At 41.7% G+C, this 24,428-nt stretch overlaps 1 protein-coding gene across 1 annotated transcript in view; it reads left to right on the top strand.

The window, feature by feature from the left end:
- LOC141745355 (IgGFc-binding protein-like) overlaps positions 1-23,721 on the top strand; it is a 94,340-nt gene extending 70,619 nt beyond the window's left edge. Inside the window, exons 66-92 of the mRNA XM_074593033.1 lie at positions 388-659; positions 788-868; positions 1,333-1,425; positions 1,728-1,820; positions 2,454-2,701; positions 2,986-3,160; positions 4,498-4,606; positions 5,096-5,187; positions 5,786-5,962; positions 7,882-8,172; positions 8,331-8,531; positions 9,267-9,508; positions 10,134-10,298; positions 10,755-10,879; positions 11,623-11,891; positions 13,069-13,277; positions 13,743-13,884; positions 15,108-15,358; positions 15,985-16,114; positions 16,926-17,094; positions 18,306-18,482; positions 19,877-20,004; positions 20,914-21,113; positions 22,088-22,226; positions 22,529-22,660; positions 23,034-23,139; positions 23,477-23,721. Of these exons, the coding sequence (XP_074449134.1) occupies positions 388-659; positions 788-868; positions 1,333-1,425; positions 1,728-1,820; positions 2,454-2,701; positions 2,986-3,160; positions 4,498-4,606; positions 5,096-5,187; positions 5,786-5,962; positions 7,882-8,172; positions 8,331-8,531; positions 9,267-9,508; positions 10,134-10,298; positions 10,755-10,879; positions 11,623-11,891; positions 13,069-13,277; positions 13,743-13,884; positions 15,108-15,358; positions 15,985-16,114; positions 16,926-17,094; positions 18,306-18,482; positions 19,877-20,004; positions 20,914-21,113; positions 22,088-22,226; positions 22,529-22,660; positions 23,034-23,139; positions 23,477-23,621 (4,561 nt within the window). The 3' untranslated portion in view covers positions 23,622-23,721. The remainder of the gene's footprint in view (positions 1-387; positions 660-787; positions 869-1,332; positions 1,426-1,727; positions 1,821-2,453; positions 2,702-2,985; positions 3,161-4,497; positions 4,607-5,095; positions 5,188-5,785; positions 5,963-7,881; positions 8,173-8,330; positions 8,532-9,266; positions 9,509-10,133; positions 10,299-10,754; positions 10,880-11,622; positions 11,892-13,068; positions 13,278-13,742; positions 13,885-15,107; positions 15,359-15,984; positions 16,115-16,925; positions 17,095-18,305; positions 18,483-19,876; positions 20,005-20,913; positions 21,114-22,087; positions 22,227-22,528; positions 22,661-23,033; positions 23,140-23,476) is intronic.
- The last annotated feature ends 707 nt before the right edge of the window (positions 23,722-24,428 follow it).

Raw genomic sequence — 24,428 nt, 5'->3', positions numbered from 1 at the left:
GGTGCACGGTGCTCTCTCCCCGTAGGCGCTCTGGTCTGGGGTCCTCAGTCATCTCCATGCACGGCCCTGCCATCCCACTCCACGTGCTGCGTCTCACAGTTCCTGCCCCCAGAGAGAGTGGCCCGGGGCCTTGGCATGAATCTTCTCCCAAGCTGTTGCGGTTGCAACTGCCTTGGCCATTTGTTTCTGTCCACCTGATGCCATGGAGGAGGGTGGTGACTGTGGGGCATGTTGTTCACCCTTGCAAGTGACAACCATGGGTGCCTTGTCTTAGTGAGGGGTCTGGACTACAGAGGCTGAGGTTTTGGCTGGGAAGGAGGTCAGGAAACTGTCTGGTTGGGGGCCCACAGGCTGCCGTGGGCTCAGGGCTGTCTGTCTGTTCTGCAGGTGTGACCCGGCCATCATCCCACCTGTGTCCTGCTCCCCCTCCGAGGAGGAGGCAGCTAACAAGCAGTGTGCAATCCTCACGCAACTTGGTGGCCCATTCCAGTCATGCCACGCAGTTCTGCCACCCGAGACGTACTTTGAGAGCTGTGTCTATGACCAGTGTGCCACTGGTGGCAGCACGGAGCAGCTCTGCAATGACCTGGGGGCCTATGCAGCAGCCTGTGCTGAGGCAGGCGTTTCTCTGGGAGACTGGAGTGCTGGCACTGTCTGTGGTAAGTATTCTGCGCTCCTTTGGCCATGGTGTGGGGGTGTTTGGGAAAGGTGTAACATCCCCATTTGGGAACAAGTCCTCATTGTGAAACACATCTTCTCCACCTCTGTTTCACTGTGCATCCACCAGCTCCTACCACCTCGGCCCCCTTGCCAGACACTTCAACGCGGCCTCCACATACAACAGCACCAGCGCCCGAGACGAGCACAGGTACTGTTCTCTCCCATCCACGTGCAGGTACAAGGCTCGGCTTGGGGAAGGGCAGCTTGAGAGATGTCACCCACTGAGGTGGCCCGCTGTGCTACAGGCAGGAGCACCGGTTGTCTTTGCAGCGCCCTGTAGGTCAGTGATGCAGCCTGTGCCCAACCAAGCAGGCTTACCTCTGGGAGGCTGGAGCGCTGGCACTGCCTGCAGTCACTATTTAGTTCATGTATCGCAAGGCCCACAGCCAAGACATTGAGCAGAGGTACTGAAGTGCCTAATCTGCGTTTGTCACACAGCTGTGCTGGTGGGAGAGCCCTGGAGCGGCAGGGCTCTTTCTGGGATGACAGCCTGCGACTCCTGCCCTGGGCCTTTCTGGTTACGGTGTTGGGGCGTATGGGAAGGGTGCACCGGCTGCCTGCAACAAAACTCCCCCGTTGGTGCAGATCTCTTATAACTCTCTCTTGTGCCAGGTACATTGACTTCACAACCCGCGACAACATTGCCAGGCATTACAACGCAGCTTCCACAGACACCATCACCATCAACACCCACACCGAGCTCAGGTACTCTCGTGCTCCCTGCCCATCTTCTACTGCTCGTGGCAGCTGTTCATTTCACTCCCTCCAAGGCCCGCGACCATGGGATGGAGCGGCTGTAGTGAAGGGGCTGCGCATGTTCTTTTGTTACCCAGTAATGCTGTTTGGAGATCGCTTGAGTGCAGAACTCTCTGCTGAGGAGTCACTGTGCAATCCCTGGCCTGGTCCTCTCTGGTCACAGTGTTGGGGTGTTTGGGAAGGATGGACCAGCTGCCTGCAACAAAACTCCTATGTTGACGCAGGTCTTCTCTAACTCTCTCTTTTGGCAGGTCCCTCGACGTCACAACCCACAACACCCTCACCAAGCACTACGGCGCAGACTGCACACACGCCATCACCTCCAATGCCCACACCCAGCTCAGGTACTGCCACGTCCCATCCCCAACTCTTACTGCCTGTCATAACTGCTCAAGTTTCTTAATACAGGACCTGCAGCCAAGTGACAGAGTTTTTATACTGGAGGGTGAGAGCTTTTTCTTGCTCACCCAATCACGCTTTTGGGACAGTCCTTCAGTGGTCGGACTCTTTCTGGTGTCCTGCCTTGGATCTCTTTTGCCACATTGTTGGGGTCTTTGGGAACAGTACACCAGCTGCCTATAGTTATCTCACACACCCTTTATTGCCATGTCCATAAATATTTTTTTGCCTTTTCTATGGCAAGTTTTCACGTGTTATACAGGTGTTCATGGTATATTGAAAATGTATTTAACTTCCAAATTCTGTTTTTATTTTGGATATAACATAATTTTTAGGTGCTTCTTTCCTCCAGTTTTAAGCGCTTCCCCAACCTCTACCATAGATTTCTGATACATAAGATTAGATATTCTTTATGGGTCCAAAGGTGGGAGGCTCGGCTGGGCTTTGGAATGTTCTTTACTGATGCCATCACTGTTATATCTGAGCAGAAATTGCAAAGTAAAACAAAGTGGGAAGAGAGCAACTGCAGAAGTCTAGTAGAGACTCGAGGGAATTATTCTGTCTTTCTTTCTCACCAGGCCGTGCTTTCTGCAGTGCCTCTGGGGATCCACATTATAACACTTTTGACCACAGAGTTCATAATTTCATGGGAAATTGCACTTACACGCTCTCCAAAGTGTGCAACGTCTCTGAGAGCCTTCCATACTTTGATGTGTCCACAACGAATGAGCACAGAGGAGCCAACACCAAAGTCTCTTATGTGAAGTCAGTGCAAGTGGAAGTCTATGGCAACCAGATTTCTTTGCTGAAAAACAAGAAAGTGAATGTAAGAAAATACTTGTTTAAACAACATATGTAATACTTTTAAACTGACATTCAGATAATGAAATATTTTCTCTGACTGTAGAGTTCATAGCAAACTTTCTCTTTTTATTAGTTAAATGTACCCCTTTTTGATGATATGTCCAACAGATTTGCTCAGATGAAATTATTATTATTTCTTCCAGTTACCTTGTGCACAAGATCATATCTGCCACTAATGTTTTGTAGCTGCTGGCATCTCTAGGAGTCCCAGCAGACATACACTAACTTTTACAACTTACTGTACAGGTGAATGGCAGCAGAATGAACCTGCCTGTGTTTATGGAAAAGATCAGTATTCAGAGCAGTGGTGGATATGTTCTCCTGGAAACTGACTTTGGACTGTGGGTGAGATACGATGGAAATCACTATGCAGAAGTCTCTGTGCCCTCTATTTACAGTGGTCTGCTCTGTGGCCTCTGTGGTAAGTCATAGGCTTAGTCTCTTTTTAGTGAGTTACGGAGGCTGGTGATTACGTAAACGTTTTTCCTTAGCATATCATACTTACTCTCCACGCAACTAGTGCTTGTCAAATGGACTAGAATTTACAGCAGTGAAGAAAACGTGCTAGAATTTTTCAGTTTCTCAGAACTGTTACTTACATAATTCCTGGTAACATGCTGTCCATTTGGAATGTTGTGAGGTATAACTACAAATAACATTTTTAGCAGAGCGCTTACTGTCAGCATCCTCAAACTTTCCTGCTGCTGTTTTCCTGTGCTATTTTAGGAGGTATTTATACAACCTGAATGATCACGTTTTTATGATGAAAGGAAAAGAAAAAGATGAAATAACAGAAAAAGAAAGAAAACACTTATTTTTACCTACTTTTTCTTCCAGCTAAGATAGGCACTGTCTACATTAAAACAAAACAATGACAAGGATCAAAAATGGATAATCCTGACCTGATAGACTTGATGAATAACAAGGAAAATTCATACTTCATTTCCAAAATTCAGATACCACAAAATATTAAGTGCTATATATGATACAAAATATAGAGGTATTTTAGAGTCCTGTGAGAAAGATCAGATGCAAAGGGCACATTCTACTGTGTTCTGTAAGAAATTCTATTGCAATAGGATAGCAAAATAAGTAAGAGTCACAGGTGGCTTATGTAGCTAACGAGAGTAGGAGCTCGCTGGAATTAGTAGTGACCAGTAATTTCTCATCAGCAATGTTGCTAATGCCTGAACTTGAGCAGGTTTAGTTGGAACAACATTCTGAAATCCAGGTGATTATATGAGATGTACTTCAGGATGGAAATTGCAAGAGTAGCTTGTCTTGTGAGTTGCTGATTATTTTGGTTTGGATTGATTTGGATCAACTGAAATTTCCTAGTTCAACTATGTCTTCATGGGTTTTTCACACTTTCCATTCAGGAAATCTACCTAAGAATATAATGTTGCAAGTAACAACACTTGATTTTTAGTCCAACATTCTACAAGTAGGATCCAAGCAAATGAGTTGGGTTTTTCTAGTATTGATTCTAGAAAAATGATTCTTTCTTGTATGCGATGTGATGTAGTTACATAGAAACTTACAGTCTTCTTGCTTCAAGTCCACAGGTCTCTGCACGGCAGCTCATGTCAGTGATCAAAGCCTAAAACACGATTGAGCTCTTCTTATTTTGCCCAGTACAGATTGATGTTGCATGTATATTCTCCCTAGTTGATAGTAATTTATTTTACATCTGAAACCTAGATTTTTTCTACAGGTGTGAACTTCATGTGTCCCATAAATCTCTTTTTACCCTCACAGGTAATTATAATGGTGATCCAAATGATGACAACATAAAGCCCAATGGTGACGTTGCAAGTGGTACCAACGATCTTGGACAAAGCTGGCTTGTACCTGAGAATAACACTATGTATGTATATTAATTTAATCACATGGCATTTGCTAATCAAACTCTATAAAGCACTTACTGGCTTTGTCATCCAGTCCCATTTTACATCTTCCAACTGCCCATTAGAAGTAGGGAGCTGCTCCATTAGATTAAACAGGGAATGAGAAGAGGGCTTGTGTCCTTTAAGTCTTGTTTTCCAAATCAGGAACTGTCTGCTGAGTGTGAAGGGGGATGGGACTTCAGTCCATTTCCCTGATTGGAAACTATAACTGATTGGATCCCATAGGTCTTTTTTTCAGATAAGAATAAGCGTTTGAATAGCCCAGAAGGCATGAAAAAGGGAGACCATTCAGTGATAAGGCTGACATCAGCTTTTCAAAGAAGCTGGATAAAGTCATGTAACTAATAAAATACACCCTGTTGTGCAGGGTTGTCGTGTGTCAATCTTTCACTGAAAATCAGATAGTAAGAAATGTGAAACGCACACTTGATATTGCTTGCTTTCCCCAGATGCTCAAGCGGGACAGAAGAGAAATGTGATCCTGCGCTGGAAAGTGAAGCAAAGAAGAACACAATGTGTGGCATGATCACAGACCCAACAGGTAGTATGAATCATATGATGGAGCACTTTATAGCTTGTGTTGGACCCTCTCTATAGTCTGTTGCTCTGAGTTCACATCAGAAGCATATAAAACCTCCAGTGTGAATGGCCAACATAAAACTCATAAGTGCTTGGTGAAGATATGTCAACCATTCAGACAGTGCCAATGTATCCATGAAGTTTATCTGAGAATGTGTGCAGGGAGACATAGCTGCTCTTTGCTTTATAGTGACTTGCACTCTGCTTGCTAAAAGAAATAGTTCAGGGGGCACTACCATTGCATGTATTACAGATACTTTATCTGAAATTCTGTAGATATTCCCTGCATTGGGGAGCCCCTGCAGTCGTCCAGAATTAGTGGCTTGCCTAGCCAGCAGCTCTTAATTTCTGTAAGCTATGTTGTAACTTTCATATCAAAAGAAGAAAGTCTGATCCAGAGAGCCAAGTCTCATTGTGCATGCTCTATTTCAAGTGCTAGTTTAACCTACTAAACAAAGTTAGCCTGGAGTACTCACAATACATTTGCCATGACAGAAAATAGATGGTGGTGGTGATCCCATTTATTTTCTGTCCTTCTATATATTTTTCTTGATTTACAGGAATCTTCAAGGATTGTCATACCAAAGTGCCTCCAGAGAATTTCTTTGAAAACTGTGTTTATGACATGTGTTTCACTGGTGGACAGGCAACATCCTTATGCTATGGACTCCAGGCCTACGCTGAGTCATGTGTCAATGCTGGGATATGCATAGAGTGGAGGAATGCTACTCTTTGCCGTGAGTGTTGCGACTTATAAATATCTATCCTGGATTTAAACTTCAGAAGTATGCACGTTCTCCTCTACCTTTTTCATGCGTGTTATTTCATTTTATGTAATGTTTTGAGTACAGTCTTATCTTTTGACATGTCTTGAGCCTACTTCAATTTCAGTACTATTCCAGTATTTGTATAAAACACTAATTTTCATGAACGCTTGGATACATGTAGGTCTAATCCTTAAAGTTTTAATAATTTACTATTAGTTTCTTGAAAAAGTTTGATTGCATTCAACTGTATCTTATGTGAGCTTCCTCATTGGGAAAATAACTGTTGCTTTGCTCCACTGAAAATGTACCATCCTCAACTTAAGCGGAGCTGGTAGTCCCTTATACACAAATGTTTATTGACGGCTTTTGGTTAAAGAACTAGTTTAATAGGAGACCTTGAGAAACAGCTGTTTCTAGGAAGTTTACAAGTACATCTCTATAAAGCAAAGAAATCAAATATTCTCACCTATCTCCTGATTAATTCTCTTCAGAATGACCTTATGGGAAATTTCATATAATGAACCTGTATTTCTTAGAATAAAGATTTCCAGGTGTTCCACTGGTGCTGATTTTATGCAGCACTGGGCAGTTTTGTGCTTGCCAGACATCTTCTAAAGGACCTTTATATTCACAAAGTACAAACCTGGAGGAAAAAAGTCCTCTAAAGGTCAACCACACTGAAATAAACCATAATTCTTCTTTATGTTTTTTTGTCTTTTACACTAATTTTGATTATACTAGTTACCACTGTATTACCTTCTGCAGATTTGCACCTTTTTTTTTTCCTCCTTTTTCTTTTTTTTCTATGATCAGCAATTAGCTCTGCATTGAAATGAAAACATAAAAATCATTGAGAGATTCTGGGAGCTGCTAAGTTTGGAAAAAGAATTACTGTAACTTTAGAATGGCTTTAAAGCACCCAGTAAGTCAGCCCCAGGAGGACAGAGCACAGAGAATTCATATATAAAAAGACAGGGCAAGAAACAAGCTTCTAACCCTCCAAAACAGATTCCAGCTATGGACACCCAGACTCCGCGGTCTGAGGCCATAGCCTAGGACCTAAACATCTATGGCTTGATTATAGACTCAGTCACATTAAGAGGATTGACTCTCAAGTGCTCCCTCCATCAAATCAACAAAACCTCAATTAAGAACCTGACAAAGAGCAGGTGTCTGGAGTTGTTGTCTGGAATTGCCTGACAGGACTAAGAGAACCTGCTGTAGGGACAGAACTAAATGAGAGTCATGTGTAGTGATTTATTACAGAATCTAGCCAGAAACAGTATTTAGGGTTTTTTTAGATGACAGAAATGGACAAATGCTTCAGGATTTCTGTAAAATGTAATGTCTTCCCTGGGGAGCATGTTTTGAGTGATAGAAGCCCAATTCTACCATGAGCAGGAGGGGTGTGACAGTATAATATATTTTCCTCAAAGGGTCTCAGTGAAAGATAAGAGTCTGATTTTTAGTTCTATTTTTAAATACATTGGTAGATGTTCAAATAGGAACTACAGTAATGGGGCCATATCAGGTGGTACATGAAGAGATTCTTCTATTTCCTTAATGGAGTGACTTTATGTCTTTCGGCCTGCAGAACACGTTTTACTGATCCAAGCACAATTGGTTCTGTATGATCACATCAGATCTACCTCAAAGCGAGCCTACAATGTTTGACTTCCATTGTGAGGTGACATGCAGGGTGGCCCACCTCTACCAAAAGCCCCCCTTCTCACACTGCAAGAAAATCCTTTGTATGCAGGACTCTCCAGTGTCAGACTTTCTGACAGAAATTTTTGGATATTTTCAAGGGCAAATAGTGAAAACATCAGGAAAACCTTAATCATGATTTTGCCCTTTTGAGTGATCTTATTTTTCCTTTTTGTTTCTAGCAATGCCCTGTCCTGGAGGCAGCATCTACAAGAGCTGTGGTACTAGGTGTCCCTCTACCTGTTTGAACATCTCAGCAGCTGATTCCTGCAGTTCCTTACCAGTGGAAGGTTGCTTCTGTAAGGAAGGCTATGTTTTGAGTGGAGACAAATGTGTGCCAGAAAGCAGCTGTGGTTGCGTTGATGACAAAAACCAGTATCACCAGGCAAGTTACTTCAGATATTTAAAGGAGAAAAAAAAAAGAAAGAAAGAACAGGAGATCTCATTCTTTATCACCATGAGAAAAAAGAGATGTTAATAACAATAACACAATTATTATTTACACCATTATTAATAATAAAATAGACTCACTTTGCCAGCCTTCTTGATCTGTGAGCTGTGTGGCTACAATTGCCCAAATGATCATATGTAATGCTCATTTAAATATTAGTAATTTGATTGTCCCTTACAGTATTACCTTCCAATTTATCTTATAGTATATTTTTCTACACTCTTTTTTCCACTCAGCTGGATGAAAGCTGGTTCACCAGTTATCCCTGCACTGAACGCTGCACCTGCAAGGCTAATAACACCATTGTATGCACACCCTGGGAGTGTGGAGTCAGAGAAGAGTGCAGTATTCAGGATGGTGTGCTGGGCTGTCATTCCAATGGTAAGTCCTGCCTGAAAGTGGTTCTTAATGTCAATTCCATAATTAAATCCTTCTTCTCCTTCTAGCTTTATTATAAATACCTTTTCATATGTTATGGCAAGAAGTCACAAATAATTGCTGAAAAGACATGATGATCTGTCTTGCAAGCACAGATTCCTTTCTGTTGTAGTGGATGTCAGCAAAAACTGATGCTACCCAAAAGCTTGTAAGGTCGCTTGGGTTCCTTTTGTCCTGATAATACAAATTCAAGTCCCACATCACAGTGCTGCAAGCTCTAAATTTGGGAGTAATTGAGAACTGCATTTCTGAGAGTCTGGGTGATGACAAATGCGTTAAGTATCTATGTGTATAGATGCAAATTTATTTACTTTTATATTTAGATCTATATTTATATATATAATTATGAATTTTTATATAGTTAAGTAGAAAAGCTCTGTATTACTCTCAGCTACCATAAATAATGCCTACAACAACATATAGAAATGTATAAAGAGGTTCATTTGCTGCCAAGTTGCCAGTTTGTACATAATTTGCAAATTACATTTAGGAGACACTTTCTGGAAATTTCTTATTTCCAAATAAACGTCATTGGCATGAACTTGAGATACCACTGTGAAGGTTTGCCCGTGTAATAACGATAGGGATTAGGTTGCTGCACTAATGCAAACATCTTTTGTCAGCTGAGTCCATGGTGAAATCCAGTCCAAAATTCTTAGATTATTTTTTCACTTGCAGGCCAAGCAACGTGTCAAGTGGCAGGAGATCCCCATTATTTCACTTTTGATGGACTGATGTACACTTTTGTGGGTACCTGCACCTACACCTTAGTTGAGGTTGTCAACAGCAATAGTGTCATTCCTATAACCATCCTTGGCAAGAATGAAGACAGAGGACTAAGAGGGGCCACATACCTGAAAGAAGTCTACGTAGATGTGTATGGTGTACGAATCACCCTTCAGAAAAACCAAGGAATCCTGGTAGGTGGTGGTGCTCTTTATTCTGGCAAGAAGTATCTTAAAATTAGTTCACTACAGTAGCTGTAGGAAAAAGGATCTTCATGTTTCCTAAGGAATATGTACGCATGTGCTTGTGGGCACTTTAATTAACTGGATATCATGGGGAAATATAATTTCTCGCTAGTTTGGATTTACTGTTCTATTGGCCATATCTTGGAGATGGAGCCCAGACCCTCCAGGGAACTGTTGCCTGAACTAAAGAATGGGGCTTCCCACTTCAGTAGCTGTTGTCAACCCAAAACCCAATCACTTATAGCTGGCTAAAAAGAGCAGAATAAAAGCAAGTCATACTGTATTGGTCTAGAATAGCATGTGGCAGTACTGGAGGCAGGGAATCCTATGGATGAGTGGGTGAGAACTAGCTCACTACCAGGGATCTTTCCAGCACCCTGTTAAAGGCACAGGCTGTGGGTCTTGCCCAGCTCTCCTCAGCTAAAAGGCTGATTCCTGCAACCCATAGTTGGAATATGCAATGGTGGAAGTGTACTGTCATAGATAAATCTTCAGCACCGCAAGGAATATCGATTGTGAGCAGAAAAGCTTTCATGGAAGAATGTCCATACTGACAAATGACATGTCTCTCCAGCTGAACAATGAGAGAGTCTACACTCCAATGGAGAACCGGTTGCGAGGCGTGTCCATTGGAAACGTTGGCAGATTTATAGTATTGGAAACTGACTTTGGCATGATAGTGAAATATGATGGTGATCACCACCTGGAAATCACCCTCCCACACTCTTATTTTTCAAAGGTAAGATTTAATATGTAAACATCTGGCACTGTTTCCAAACCTCTGCTTTGTGCATTTACTTTTAATTTCTTTGAATCCTGTGGTTTGCTGTTGCATCTTTCTTTGTAGCTGTATTGTAACACATGTAATTTTTTTCCTTTCTATTTTTTTCTCTTCACAACAATTTCCTTGTGTTCCAAGAGGGTAGCTAGAGAAAATGACCTGGGTAGGGGAATACATCCAACTTATAAAAGTAAACACCTTGAAGCCTTAGGGAACCACAGATTTACTGCAGTTTCTATTTTATTTCTCCATGGGTGAAGTCAGACACTAGTGAGTATGTCTGAAAATTCTGGTATGAGATTGGTTGTTGGTGGTGATTTGGTCACATCATTTCATAGGCAATGAATAAGAAGTTTTTGGGGAAGCTGATGTAGAACGGATTGTGCTGAGAATATGGTTCTCATTGATTTGCAGGTACAGGGAATGTGTGGTAACTTTAATGATGATCGTGAAGATGACCTGTCCTTGCCCAATGGTACACTCGTCAATGTTGCACAGTTTGGAAATAGCTGGAAAGTGGAGGAAGACAGTGATGCAGGGTAAATGTAACTTCTTTTCTTATCTTCCATTTTCCTTTAGTAAACAGACTCCATTCAATTGTTTTGACTGATACTTTGTTACATATAAGCAGTGTATAGGAGACATTTCTTTTCCTCAATTTGAAGCTCAAAAAAAAGCCATCACCACAGGAAACCACTGGATGGGCCAGAGGGAAACCACAGCCATTCTACTGATCTACATACAGACCTGGGGAATTAGGCTTTGGGGCAGTCCACAGTGTAGCATAGCTTCTCATATTTTACACTGAAAACACCTAGAGCAGGGCAATGGTGTTGGGGAACAGTGAGGGCCAGCTGCTCCCCAAGGGACAGGGAGCCAAGTGTGATAACACAGCTGAGAGAACAGTGGCCTCACCAGCCAGAGCCCATCCCACACTACCCGAGGAAGGCAAGCAGGGCAGGTCCAAGTGTGGAAGCCAGGGTCAGCCAAGAGTCCAGATCACCACACAAGTTTGCAGTGACCAGGCAGATCCAAGGTAAAGCTGAGAAATCAACCCTCTAGTCAGGGGCAAGTTCAGTGAGAGTAACGAGGGTCAGACGCAGTATGTGATTGCCAGGCAGGTCTAATTCTTCCTAATCTTTCAGTCATAGACAGAAAGAAGACTGTAGTCTCTAGCGTTACTTGCTTAATAACTTTTAGTAGAAACCAATTTTCAGTTTCAGTCTCTGTCTTTTATATGTCTTTGAAATTTAAATGCAGCTCTGTCTGTGCTTTTATGCAGCTGTTTACCAGACTTAAGAGAAGATGATGTTCCTCCTTGCACTGCTGAGAATAAACCAGTCATTGAAAGCCAGTGCAATGTCCTAAAATCAGACAAATTCAAAGCATGTCATAATCTAGTCAAGCCTGAAGACTTCATACGGATCTGCATCTATGACATGTGTCAGTATGATGGCATGAAGTCTGCTCTCTGTGACATAGTTCAATTCTACGTGGACACCTGCAGGAATTATGGAATCACCATTAAATGGAGGAACAGCACATTCTGTCGTAAGTGCACAAGCAAGTGAAAACACTGAAACTTGGATGGCTGATAGCATGAAAATGAATTAGCAGTGTTAGGTGAACAAGTTGTATAAAAGAAAGTTAACCCCAAATTCTCACAAAATGCAATTCTATTATTATGATTTTATGACTCCATTGTTGCGCTGAACTGTGTTCTGGTTGAGCTAAACCCAGTGATAATTCAGGACTAGACAAGTTTTGTGTAGTAATGTGGAGTTAGAATGCCTTTAGTAGCCAAATGAGTGCCATGAGATATTGCAATGAGCCTAAAATGGAGAAATAATATAATCATAAGACTAAAACAAAGGGGGATACCATATTAGGACACAGGGCTCAATGCTACTCACTGTGTTTTGAACGAAAACTGACTATTTGGCTAGTTGCTTATTAAGGGCCACATTCTCAGATTAATTTCCGATGTATGTGCCTCACTCCACCCATTCAACAAAGCTACAAACAAATTATGTAAAAATGAGTAAAGATTACACAGTGGGTTTCTTTTTGTTGCTTTTTTCACAATTTAGTATTACATTGTGGAACTAATTATCACATAATGTTGTGGGGGGCAAAACAATTAACTGGTTAAAAACCAAGCCAGATGAATGGTGAATAGGCCCATCAGAAATTCCTAGTTGCCTCATTGCCACAAGTGGAGAAAAATACTGGACAAACAAACCCTTTGTCCTGCTACCCTGTTTCTTGAACTGTCTGTCCCCTTACGCATCTCTAGTCACTGGCAGAAACTGGGTATAGAGCTAGATGAATCTTCACTCTAACAATGCATGTCTTTTGTTCTTGCATGTGTTTATGTCTATGGTTAAGCTAGATACACGTCTGTTCAGCATCACTGGAGGGTTGAGCATTCTAAGGAACTTGCCTAAAGATTTTCATTTCTAGCAGTGCCCATTTGCAGCTGAACTGGAATACTGAGTCTGTAATAGAACTGAATAAGCAGCTTCAGAGGGGGCTCTCTGTTTTGGTTGGTTTTTAAAATAAAATATAAAAAATCAAAACTGGTTGATGGTCAAAATCAGACATTAAAAGGCAATTCTGTACTGCCATTTTACAGGCCAAGTGGTAGCTTTCAGGCAGGCATATGTGTTTGCCGTGCAATTTCTAAATGTACTTAATAACGCTGATTTTATTCTCTTCAACCACACAGCATTGCCCTGTCCATCTCACAGCTATTACACAGACTGTGTCTCCACCTGCCCATCAACATGCAATGACATTTTTGCCTCTTCCCTTTGTGAGAAGACAGAAGAGTGCACAGAGGGCTGTGAGTGTGCTGATAATTATGTGCTCAGTAATGGCAAGTGTGTACCTCTGAGCAATTGTGGCTGCAGGGATGATGACAACAATTACTACAGTGTAAGTAGTTTGTCTGTGGAGCAAATCTCTGGCTGCAAAACTTGTAGAAAGTTGGTCTCCTGTTCATCTGAATGAGAGATAAAGAAATCTTCTGGGTCTACCTCTTAAATATCTTTCATCTGATCAGTAAAAATTGCAGACTAAGGCATTAGGAGGTGCAGGATCTTGGTACTTTGCACCTGAGGCCAAAATCGAGGCATATTCTAAACTAGTTGGTTGATCAGAGTTATTCAAGCAGTATGTCCTAGTCCTGCTTTGTGTTCAAATTCTCATGTCGAAGACAGAAAGATAAATGGACTGAGATCCCCCCTTCCTAGGCTCTTGGTGAGACTATGCCTGGATCGAGTAGTATAGGAATTGCCAACTAGACAGGGTGCACCTAGCCAGCCCCTTTGCTATTGAACTTTTATTGCACTGCAAAGCTGAGCACTTTGGTAACATATTATTAATACAACTTGCATTCAGGCTGGGGAGACCTGGATAACTCCACACTGCACCAAAAGATGCCAGTGTGAGAAGAACGGTGTCATCAAATGTAAGAGCTATAGCTGTGATTCTAAGGAAACCTGCGTGATCAAAAATGGAAAACATAAGTGCAATCCAACAGGTATGTGCGGGCAGATCTTCACTTGGCGTTCCATGAGGGCTGGAGAAGGAGGAAGGGTATTAGTGTCTATTCTTTCTTCCGTGGTGCTTCCAGTCTTTTCCACAGGAACGAAGGAAGCTCTGACAGTGCTACTGATGGCACATTATTGAACACAAAAAGACCTCTTCTCAGAATTGAAAGTTCCAGTACAAGACAGAGAATTTGTAGAGGGAAGTGGAACAAAAGTTTGAAAATTTACTTAAATCTAGACATTTCACAGTTCAGTCTGACTAGTTTAAATAAATAAATAAATAAAAGATTTGCACTGCATATACTAAAACCAAAACTCAGCTATATCCATGAATCGCAATGGCAATGATTCGGTTTTTTACATTGCATGTTGATTTGAGAAGAGAAAAAATAAAGGCAAAACAGGACAGAGCACATCTGAACAGACATGTAACAGGCCAGTCAGAGAACCTCAGTTCCCATATTCTCTGGGTAAATTAGATTGTTTAGGAAATAGCTTGTTGCCTCGTGACTTTACACTTCAATGTTGAAGAACAGTATGGCATAGGTCCTACTGTATTGATGGTCAGTACAAGAGCATAATGCAAATACAGCTTCCTCCTGCTCCATGTTGGCAAAATACCACAGCAGAGGCACCCCAGCAGTCTTAGGGAGAGCCTTGTTCCTGGGATAATGGTTTGCCCTGTTCTTAATAGTCAAGGAGAATACTTAGACAATAGTTGCTGCATCTGATTGTTAGGTCTGGTGAATGCAATGATCAATTTAGTAACCTCAGAAGCAATCAGTGTGACAGCAGTGAGCCAGCCAAAATTAGACATTGCATTTCATGTTCCAATAATTTTGTAGCAACACATTGCTGAGGATTATGAAACTGACATCCCTAAGAGCCCACTGCAAGCCATGCTGTGTGGCAGAGATATTCTTCTGCAGAGAACCGATGTGCACAGCTTAGTCTCTATAAAGCCTATAAACCCTAATGTTCTGCTTCAGTTCAGTTGGCTTGTGCTGGTTCTCAGCAGATGAATGAGTTTCTCTGGCTGTCTCTCCATTTGAGTGCCCATTCACTAGGGTGATGCCTGAGCACCCATCTTTATTTTAAGAGACCTGCATGCTAGCAGCAATCATTTTTATCTAACTTATGTTAAAATGATCCACACTTGAGATCTGGCACGTGCACATTTAGACTGGAGAGTAATGAAGCTCTTCTCCTTTAGGTTTTGGGAAATGCCGGGTCATGGGCGATCCACACTACATCACCTTCGATGGTCTGGTGCACCACTTTCAAGGGAAATACACATATATTCTGGCTCAGACCATCCCTGACCTACCTGATACTCTGACGCAGTTCAGCATTGAAGGCATGAACTATCCTTTTTATCGAAGTCGACACATTACTTATCTGAAAGAGATTCTCATCAATGTTTACAATCATACAGTGCGGTTCAGGCAGAACAAGCAGCTAGTGGTAAGTCTGTCACTGACTCCAGAGCACAGAGAAAGGCTTTGCCTTAGAGTTAAACACCTTTGAATAATAAATGTCTGTTCTGAAGAATTTAAGTATTAAAGCTAACTATATTATTACAGCAGTGCTATGAGGCAACAACAAATGTGATTTTCTGTTGTGTTGAGTATTTTTTCTCTATAGCTATGAAGGATATAATTCTACTTCAAACAAATAAATGAATAAATAGAGATTTAAGAATAAAATCCCAAATATCCAAAGACTTACAATAAACTCATACAAGTTTTTATCAGTGGTAGGGAAAAGAAAAGTGTGAATTATGCTAGGAAAATTTTATTTCTTTCCTCTTTATTGGTCCGTAAGAGTACACATAGCTCATGTATACATTTTTAGTTCAATAATAGATATCTCTTAGGATGATATGAAAATACGGTGTCCAGATCACTTTCCTCAATACATGATTTTGTTAACTGTAAAAAAATGAATACTGCGGTTTTTACCTGGTTAAATTGTCTGATACATTTATCACAAAACCGGAGGAGTGTTCATTTGTAGCATTGACCTGTACTGAAGCCAGATTTTAATTTGGCCTATATATTATGAATTTAAACTTATTCTTTCACTCTTAGTTGGATGGTGTGACAGTGAGACCCCCTGCTCATCCTCATGAAGGTATTCGTATATATCGGAGGACAACAAGAATTTACCTGGAGACAGATTTTGGCTTATACGTGAGCTTTGATGGCAGTCAAAATGCAGGTAAGTGATACTAAGACAATGTACCGGAATATTTATGCACTGTCTCAAAAAATGTTCTCATCCCAGAGAAGGTCTAAACCCAAGGCAAAATTAGAAACCTTCACTGTTTGAGCCTATGGTCCTTTGTGGTATGAACTTCCAGAAAATTAAAACAAAATGTGTTGTGAGTGCATCCTTTTACGTGCTTCATCTCAAGCCTATTCCAGATAATCCCATTATTTTCTCAGCAGGACCCTTGTATCACGTATACACAACTCACTCATGTAAGTTGAACACACATTACCTCCTCTGTTCAAAGCAGAGTTACTTCTGATTTACAACAGAATATAGCCACGTTATTTCTGAGTATATGGGAAAAGTATCAGGCCATTTATACACATGACTATCATTCCAAACCCTAAAATTCCAACTGCAGAAAGAAAAGGTCTGTTTTATAGGAATTCTGTTTCTCAATGAGCAAGTGGATTGTAAATGAAGGCCAAAAAGTGGGTGATGCATTCAGTTTGTTGCAATGCAGTAAGCAGTATGCAAGAAGAGCACTCAGATGGTGATGTCATGTTATATGGTAACTTATTGGCAGCAAGAAATTACTTTTTTCATGATCCATGTTGCAGAGCACAGAAACAGTGAATACATGTAAGAATATATATGTTCAGGGCTGTGTTCATACCCTGTGTATGAGGCCCATGTCACACGACCAACTCTGATCTGAATCATGAAATGTGGTACTTGCCACTGCTTTCCACCTCTTCCATACACTCAGAAGCAAAGATTTCTGTGTAATGGCTTTTTTTCTTCTGAACTTTCCTAGATATAAAGCTGGCCAACACCTACAGGAACAGAGTGGAAGGCTTGTGTGGTGACTTTGATGGGAGATATAGAAATGACTTCACAAATCCAGATGGCGTTTGGGTGCGGAATGTGAATGCATTTGGTGAGAGCTGGAAAGTTCCTCTAAAAAGAGCAACTTCTCGTCTCAGGTACTTAATTTTTTACTTAAATCCATGGCAAGCACAGCCACTGGAAGTGAGTGAATTAAGCCATAGTTAATATCCAGGAATAACTACACTGTCTTATTTCTGCTCTTTCTTCTTCCCTTGCTCTGTGTGTAGGGACTTTTCCTGCTCATCACTAAGGTGAACTATCAGTGCCCTTCTATCTACCCAAAAGAGGCCCAAACTATCATTGCATTACACCAGTTCAGTATCCCTCTTTGGAGTCACAGCCATTACAACTGCTAGGGCAAGGGGATGAAAAAGATCTTTGCTCATGGTTCCTGGCAAAGATAAGTACATCAAGTTGTGCTGGATGGGCCTGAGGGAGGGCAAATCCTGGTTCAGTGTCATCCCTCCCTCAGGAACATGAAGGTAGCTTTGAAATACATGAAGATGAATTCTCAGTTCCTCCCAGAAGAGGTTCTGGGAGAGTCTGATTTCCTTGCTTTTGTGGCTATATAGTGATTTCTGCCAGTACACAAAAAGTAAGGACATTCTCTTGAGTATAAATGAGCATGATATTTGTGGTCAGGCAAATTCTGTGCTAATTAGTCCATACAGAATATTGAAACAGGTGGGGAAAGAAGTTTCCTTCCTTCCTTCTTAATTTGCTTTGAAAGACCTCTCAAGGTTGCTTAGCCACTAACGCAGAACTTTTTCAGCAAGTAAATGGAATTGTATTAGCTGTCAGGATATAATTTGCTGCAAAAACTTGTCTGCCAGAATAGTAGAAAGCAGTACGTAGGCTAGTGTTGAGCATAAAGGGGCTCTGGAGGCCGTGCCTACAGGAGAATTCTGGCACTTCAGGGATGCAGCCAGCTGTTCAGTGCAAGGGAGCATGCGTCCAAGAAACAGTGGTCTGTTCCAGCTGCATCATTCTAACTAACATTCAAGTTTTACTGAATAGATTGGGTGAAGGAGGCATTGGATGAAGCCTGTGTCATGCAGAATTTCCAAAGAGATAATTACACTTATCCATTTTGATTTAAATAAACCTCTGAGATGGTAGGAAACATTCTAGTACATCTGTGATTTGCTTCATCTATCTCTTTCCCATTCAGGATAAATCATGAGAGAGAAATAAGCTTACGCTTACACCACAAGGCAGAAATACTCTTGTGTTGTTACTTAGAGAGTAGCACTATGAATGCTGGATGTACAGAGAACTGATGGTTTCATAATGACTTCACTTCCAGACGAGATGTCAATTCAAAAAATGAGTCCGAGGAGGAACCGGATCCAGGGCTCTTCCAAGGCTGCAATGAAAATGAGCTGGGGCAAGAAAACAGCACTTCTACATGTCATATCCTGATTGACTCAAATGGTCCTTTTGTGAATTGTCATTCTACGGTCCCACCAAATTTCTATTTCACGTAAGTGTCTACTGCAGACAGTTGTTCTCCCCATGTGCAAAATCATTTTGGTGCTAGTGTCTGACAAGAACTTTGCATCTGCGGTCTCCAGGGTGTTAATAGGAATTGAGGATAGTAGTGTCTTTGGAGAACAGGGCCCAGTGATCCCGTTATTGATAAATTTAATTCCCCTTGTTTATTTTTAAATAATTGTGATGATCTATCTTTCCATTTGTTTAGAGTTTCACTTTTCTGTTAGCACTAGAAAGTAGCTTTCCTCTTTTCCTACACAGATAAAGCAGCAGTGTCAATCATTAAGCTGAGATTTCCAGTGTGCTTACAGTTCTCATCCACATTCAGTGAGAATTTGGTACTTGGCTCAGGTACCTTTTCGCAATTCTAGCTTCATAAAACATAGCCTTCATGCTATAGCCAAAAAGGCTGAAGCTGGCAGTGACACTTCTTGAATCTTTCATGGAGAAATGCAAAAAACAGATAAATGAAGAGTAACTAACCCGGTATCTTCAAGAAAGTTCCCCCTGCTGTGTTTCAAGGTTGCTCTGGCCTCCTGCACATACAATTCCTACACAATTAATTTTGAGCTGTATGAAACCGGTTGATTCATCCCCACATTCACTATTCATCCATCATCAGTCACAAAATTGCCAAGTAGCTGCCAGTTTTCTTTAGTCATATAGTTGTAACTAATGTTTAAAGATAGCTAATGTCCACTTCAAAGTCCCTCTTAGTTGTGAGAAGGATGTGAAGGTATCTTAAGCCAAATAAACTGGACCACTGGCTTCAATGTAAACATCCTCATTCTTAACATACTTTTCACTCTATAATTTGGTTGGGACTTTCTTAGTGGTTGCCTGATTTTTCTGAGGTGCTGCATACTTGCAGATCCCATTCGTCTCAGATCTGAAAATCGGGCCATGGATACACAGATGATGAGAAAAGCTGAGAAGGTAGCACTGGCAAACAAACACTGGGTAAAACAGAATTCTGTGTCAATATTCAAGGCATATGGACACGGGGAGGGCAGCCCTGTATTGAAAGAATTGTGTAGTCCAGCTATAAGACTGAGCAGCACTGAAAAAGTGCTCCATAAGCCATATATAGCCATGCTAGCCTAAACCAGAAGGAGACAGCAAAGAATAACTTACTGTGACAAGCAGTCAGATACCTGGTGATTGCTTTTTCATATATGAATACCTCGCGTGTTCGCAGCAGCTGCACAACAAGTCACCTGATCTTCCCAATCATGTGGCTGGATTTGGGGTTTTTTTATTCCTCTGTTTCCCTGTCAGCAAGATACAGGAAAATGGAAGTAACTAAGAATCAGGCAGAAAAGCAGCTGAAAATTAACAATAACAAAGATATTGGGAATGAACGCTTTCTCATGTTGCACATAGGAGCTGCCTGTTTGATATGTGTGTGGAAGATGACGATGCTACCTTATGTCGCAGTCTGGAGGAATATGTGCTGGCTTGTCAGCAGCAAGGAGTCAGGATGGAAGGCTGGAGGCAACAGACAGTTTGTGGTAAGCACAGAAAGAACCAGAAAGTATGGTTTCTGCCTAAAGGTCTCTCAATATATGAGATTTGAGGCTTTTTCTAGACGTACCATGTAACAAAGATTCTCATGGAGTAAAAGCATGTTGATTCACACCTCAATCACTGTTCACAGTTTAGCATGCACACTTGCTCCTCTGGCCTTCTTTCTGTGTCCTATGCTGACTTTTGCATTTAGACCCCCACTTAGAAAGCTACTTAGGAAGGCAGAGCGGTCAGCTCCCCTATCATCAGAAGTTTTGCGAGAGAAAAAAAATGTCCCCATTCCCAACTGGGCAAAAAAATTAAAATTTTGGAGACCATCACAAGCCACAAATCTGAAGGAAAAACATTTCATTTCAATCTCTTTTTAAATCTACAAAACATACTAATTCTTTTTTTTTTTCCTGAGAAATTTCAAGACAAAAAAGATGCATTTGAAAACTCCAAATCTTTCAGACTAAAAAATGCTGAAATAAAACTTACAATAATCTCAAACCTTTTTTTTCTGCAAGTTGGGAGATTGATCAAACCCTACTTCCCCTGTCTCACCCATGGTTAGATGACTTTGTATTCCTGGTGAAACACAGTTCCCAGAGTTGTGAAACAGCTCTGGTACTTGCAGGGATGGCTACCCTGAATGTGTGAGAAGTTATTTGAGATCAGTGACCACCAGAAATAAGAGCAGAGCATACAAATAGCTTTGATGATGCATTTCCTGACTTCGGAGCGCTTTACTTACAACTTCAGTACTATTATACATGTGTGCACATCTCTGGTATGTGCGTTCATCATATTGCCTTCTTCAAAATGGTAACATCCTCTGGTTATCAAAGGGCATTGCGTAAATAAGTAATGCACAGCAACCTGCTATAACTGGACTCTCCCTATTTTTACAGGTATATCATGTCCTGCTAACAGCAACTACAGCTCATGCATGTCTGCATGCCCAGCATCCTGCAACGACTTGACCAGCCCCTCTGAGTGCGAATCACCTTGTGTTGAAGGCTGCGAATGTCTCCCTGGATATGTTCTTAGTGATTCTGACTGCGTGCCTTACAAACAATGTGGCTGCACGTACCTTAACAAATATTATGAGGTACAGTCTCTCTGTGGGTCAGATAGCTCCCGCGGCACCAAACCATATTTTCTTCTGCTAATTATTTTGACAATCCTCTCATTCTCCTCAGCACATAGTTTTGCATTAGAAACCAAGAGCAATTTGTTAAATAAAATTCTGGTCTCTAGAAGAAAGGAAGAGAGAGTAGATCACTTGGTCTGCCTCAAACTCTGCCTGCCAAAATACTCATGGCAAGCACTTGGAGAAAGTGTATGATTACACTCTGACCTCCGTGTTAATTCTTCACCTTTATTACAATAAATAATAGCCTCATATGCTCTGAAGTTTACAACACACCAGTTACTGAGAAATTCTGTTGGTCACTGTGGTCCCTCTCCTCTCAATGAAGAGTGATATGGGCAGGGCTGAGAGTCTGTAGAGTTGGCTGTGACATGGAGAGCCCCAGGCATGGCTGGACTCTGAGGAATATGGAGAATCCTCCATTGTCACTGCAGGATAGAACAGCTTCATAATCTCATAGATTTCTTCTGTAACACTGGAGATTCGGTACAGAAAAGGCCTAAACCAGTAAAGATTGTTTTATGGGAGGAGGCAGATACTTGCTATTAACAGGTGGCACTTGCCAGGAAATATGTCACATAGCCTTTCCACGTGGCCTTGGAGACATGGTGTTTCATCTGCCACTCTCTTGTATCTCCAGCAACAGTTAAGGCATTGTTGGTTGCACACGTACCCCACCTGAGGCTAGGATCTTATACCCCTACTCTTCTTTTGCCTTCTTTTTTGGGCCATTCTTGATTTTCAGAGAGATGGATTAGTAAATTGCTTGCTTTCTTTTTTGTACAAACTACTGAAAAAAAAAAAAAATCTGCCCTGTTGCCATTCATCAGGAAGGCATCGGAGAGCGCAGCATGGGCCCCAGTGCTCCACTCATGGTTTTTCTGGCTGATTTTATTTGATTTTTTTTTTAACATTTAACTGCTGTCTTCCAGATTGGAGAAATATTCACCACTGACGACTGCTCTCAGAGATGCCAGTGCACAGAAAGCTCCACTGTCTCCTGCTCTAACATAGTGTGTGGATCTGATGAAATCTGTGGCATTTCAAACTACAGTCGTGGATGCTACAGGAGTGAGTCAACCGCTATCACATTGCCTTTGATGCTAAGAAGTCTTGACTTACTGCTTACATCACTGGGTGGGGGATAGTTGCAACAAAGTGTGTACAGAAGAAAAGCATACCTGGGATCTTGCTCTGATGTTTCGTCGTAGAAACAGTGTTTCTTTCCCTTATTCCTCTTGTCAAGTACAAGTAATTGACATTAAAATACAGGGAATATCCAGCATTAGGAGTCAGCGTAATCTAAACAAGAACAGTTCTCTCAGTGTCGGATTATCAGAGAGTCTGAAGGGTTTCTCCTTCTTTTTTGCTAGGTGGACCATGTATGCCAAATCCGTGTGAGAATGATGGAGTTTGCTCTGAAACTACCAACAGTGCCTCTCCCCACTTCCACTGTGAGTGTTCGGAATTGTACACAGGAGAAACCTGCGAGGCTGAAAAAATAGGTAATAAAACTATTTTGGATTTCACTCTCTGCATTACACACCACTTTCAAAAATGGGTGTCATTATGGAGAAGACTGAGCTTGTTTTTCATTTCCATGCTGTAAATTAGTAACTCGGTGGGTAAGAGCCTGTGGTGATCCAAGCAGAAAGAAGGGGTCAGATCCCCCGGTGGAGAGGTGCTAGAAGGCATGACAGCAGGGCTCTGTAGAGCGTACAGGATCTGGGTCTGAAACCACTCCAGAAAGCCACATTGATCAGAGAGCACAGTATAAACCAAGCAGATAGGCAAGGGTCGAGGAAAAAAAAAAAAAAATCGTGTTCACAGTACGGTTAGCTTTCACTGACAGTGCTCTTATTTCTTCTTCTGTTAAAGATCCTCCCCCAGAGCCTGAGAACCAGCCGGTTGCCATCATTATTGGAGTTGTGGTAGGCGTAGTTGTTATCGTCATTCTCATCTCCTTTGCAGTGTACATGTGCAGGTAAGGCTTCTCCCAGCTTTGCTACATTCAGCAGAGTCGAGACACATACACCCCCTTGTAGCACCCGTAAGCCTCAAAACTCCCATTAGTCACACACCTGCTGGGCCAGCAAGGAGCCACAGCACTCAGGATCTCACTTGAGAAGTGTGAGGGAAAACCTAGCTTTTTCTGCTAAATTAACATAATCCGTTTCCTTTACACAGGGCGTAAGCACTACTATCACAAAACTCCAAAATCTGACTTCATTCATGCTCGCACCGTTATTTGACCTCTCACTACAGATAAGAACAGAAATTTAAAATGGTTGTTCTTTTTTTTTTTCCCCCCCATTGTACAGAAGAGAAAGAAAGATGGATACAGCTACGATATCAAGGGATTCTTCTTTGAAACTGTCCAGGAATGACAGAGCACATGAGCAAGATTATGGCTGCATCGTGAACGCTGCATTTGATCAAAATGAACCCCCAAATACATACCCATAGTTAGCAATATTTTTCCAATTCATTGGTATTACTTTCTGCTCTTTTATTTTAACAGTATTTCTAGTACTTTGAGAAGAAACAATAAATAATTGCATTTGGTTAAAACCTTTGGAATTGTTCATCTAAAATCTCTCTCAGATCTCATGTTGAAGACCCAAATTGAAATATGTCCTAAATCACACTAGAGACTGTGTTGTCTTCAGAGGCTATTTAAAAAACACAAAGTCCAGGCAGAATTGGCCAGCACAAGTGTGCTGCACACCATTGCATACACACCTCTGGGAGATCCACAAACTGTGAACTGGTGAAGTCAGAATTAACTATAGCATCCCAGGCAGGTTTTCATGAGATCACCCTACCCAAATCCTTCCATGGGGAGGGGATTAGCAGGCTGAGCTGGACACAGTTCTGGCTCCTCTTCGGGCAAGGCACATCCAACTGGGGAGAGTAATATATGATGACATTGACCTCATCTGGTGACAGGTGCAGTAAAAAAAGATGACCCCCACTGCCCCCCTTGGGTGCGTTGGACTGAAAGAAATGATTGTTTGAAGGAGAGCTGCCTCCTTGCTGTCAGTGTGGAGTGCACAAGAAGTGGGGTTGTCATCAGCCCCCAGCCTGTGCGTGCTAAGCAAGAGGATAGCTTAAAATCTTTCTGAAGAACGAGATCCAGTCATAAACTCTCCTTGGGGTCTTTGCAAACGCCGAAGCTGCCATGTGATGATGAACACGGGCAGAGATCTGCACCAGCTCAGTCCCAGACCATGCTAAGGATGCCCCTACAGCAGAAGGTCAGAGGTGTTTGTG

Source organism: Larus michahellis, chromosome 6 (assembly GCF_964199755.1).
Source record: "Larus michahellis chromosome 6, bLarMic1.1, whole genome shotgun sequence".
Classification (NCBI taxonomy): domain Eukaryota; kingdom Metazoa; phylum Chordata; class Aves; order Charadriiformes; family Laridae; genus Larus; species Larus michahellis.
Note: the sequence above shows the minus strand (reverse complement) of the source record. Positions and strands in the feature narration are given on the sequence as shown.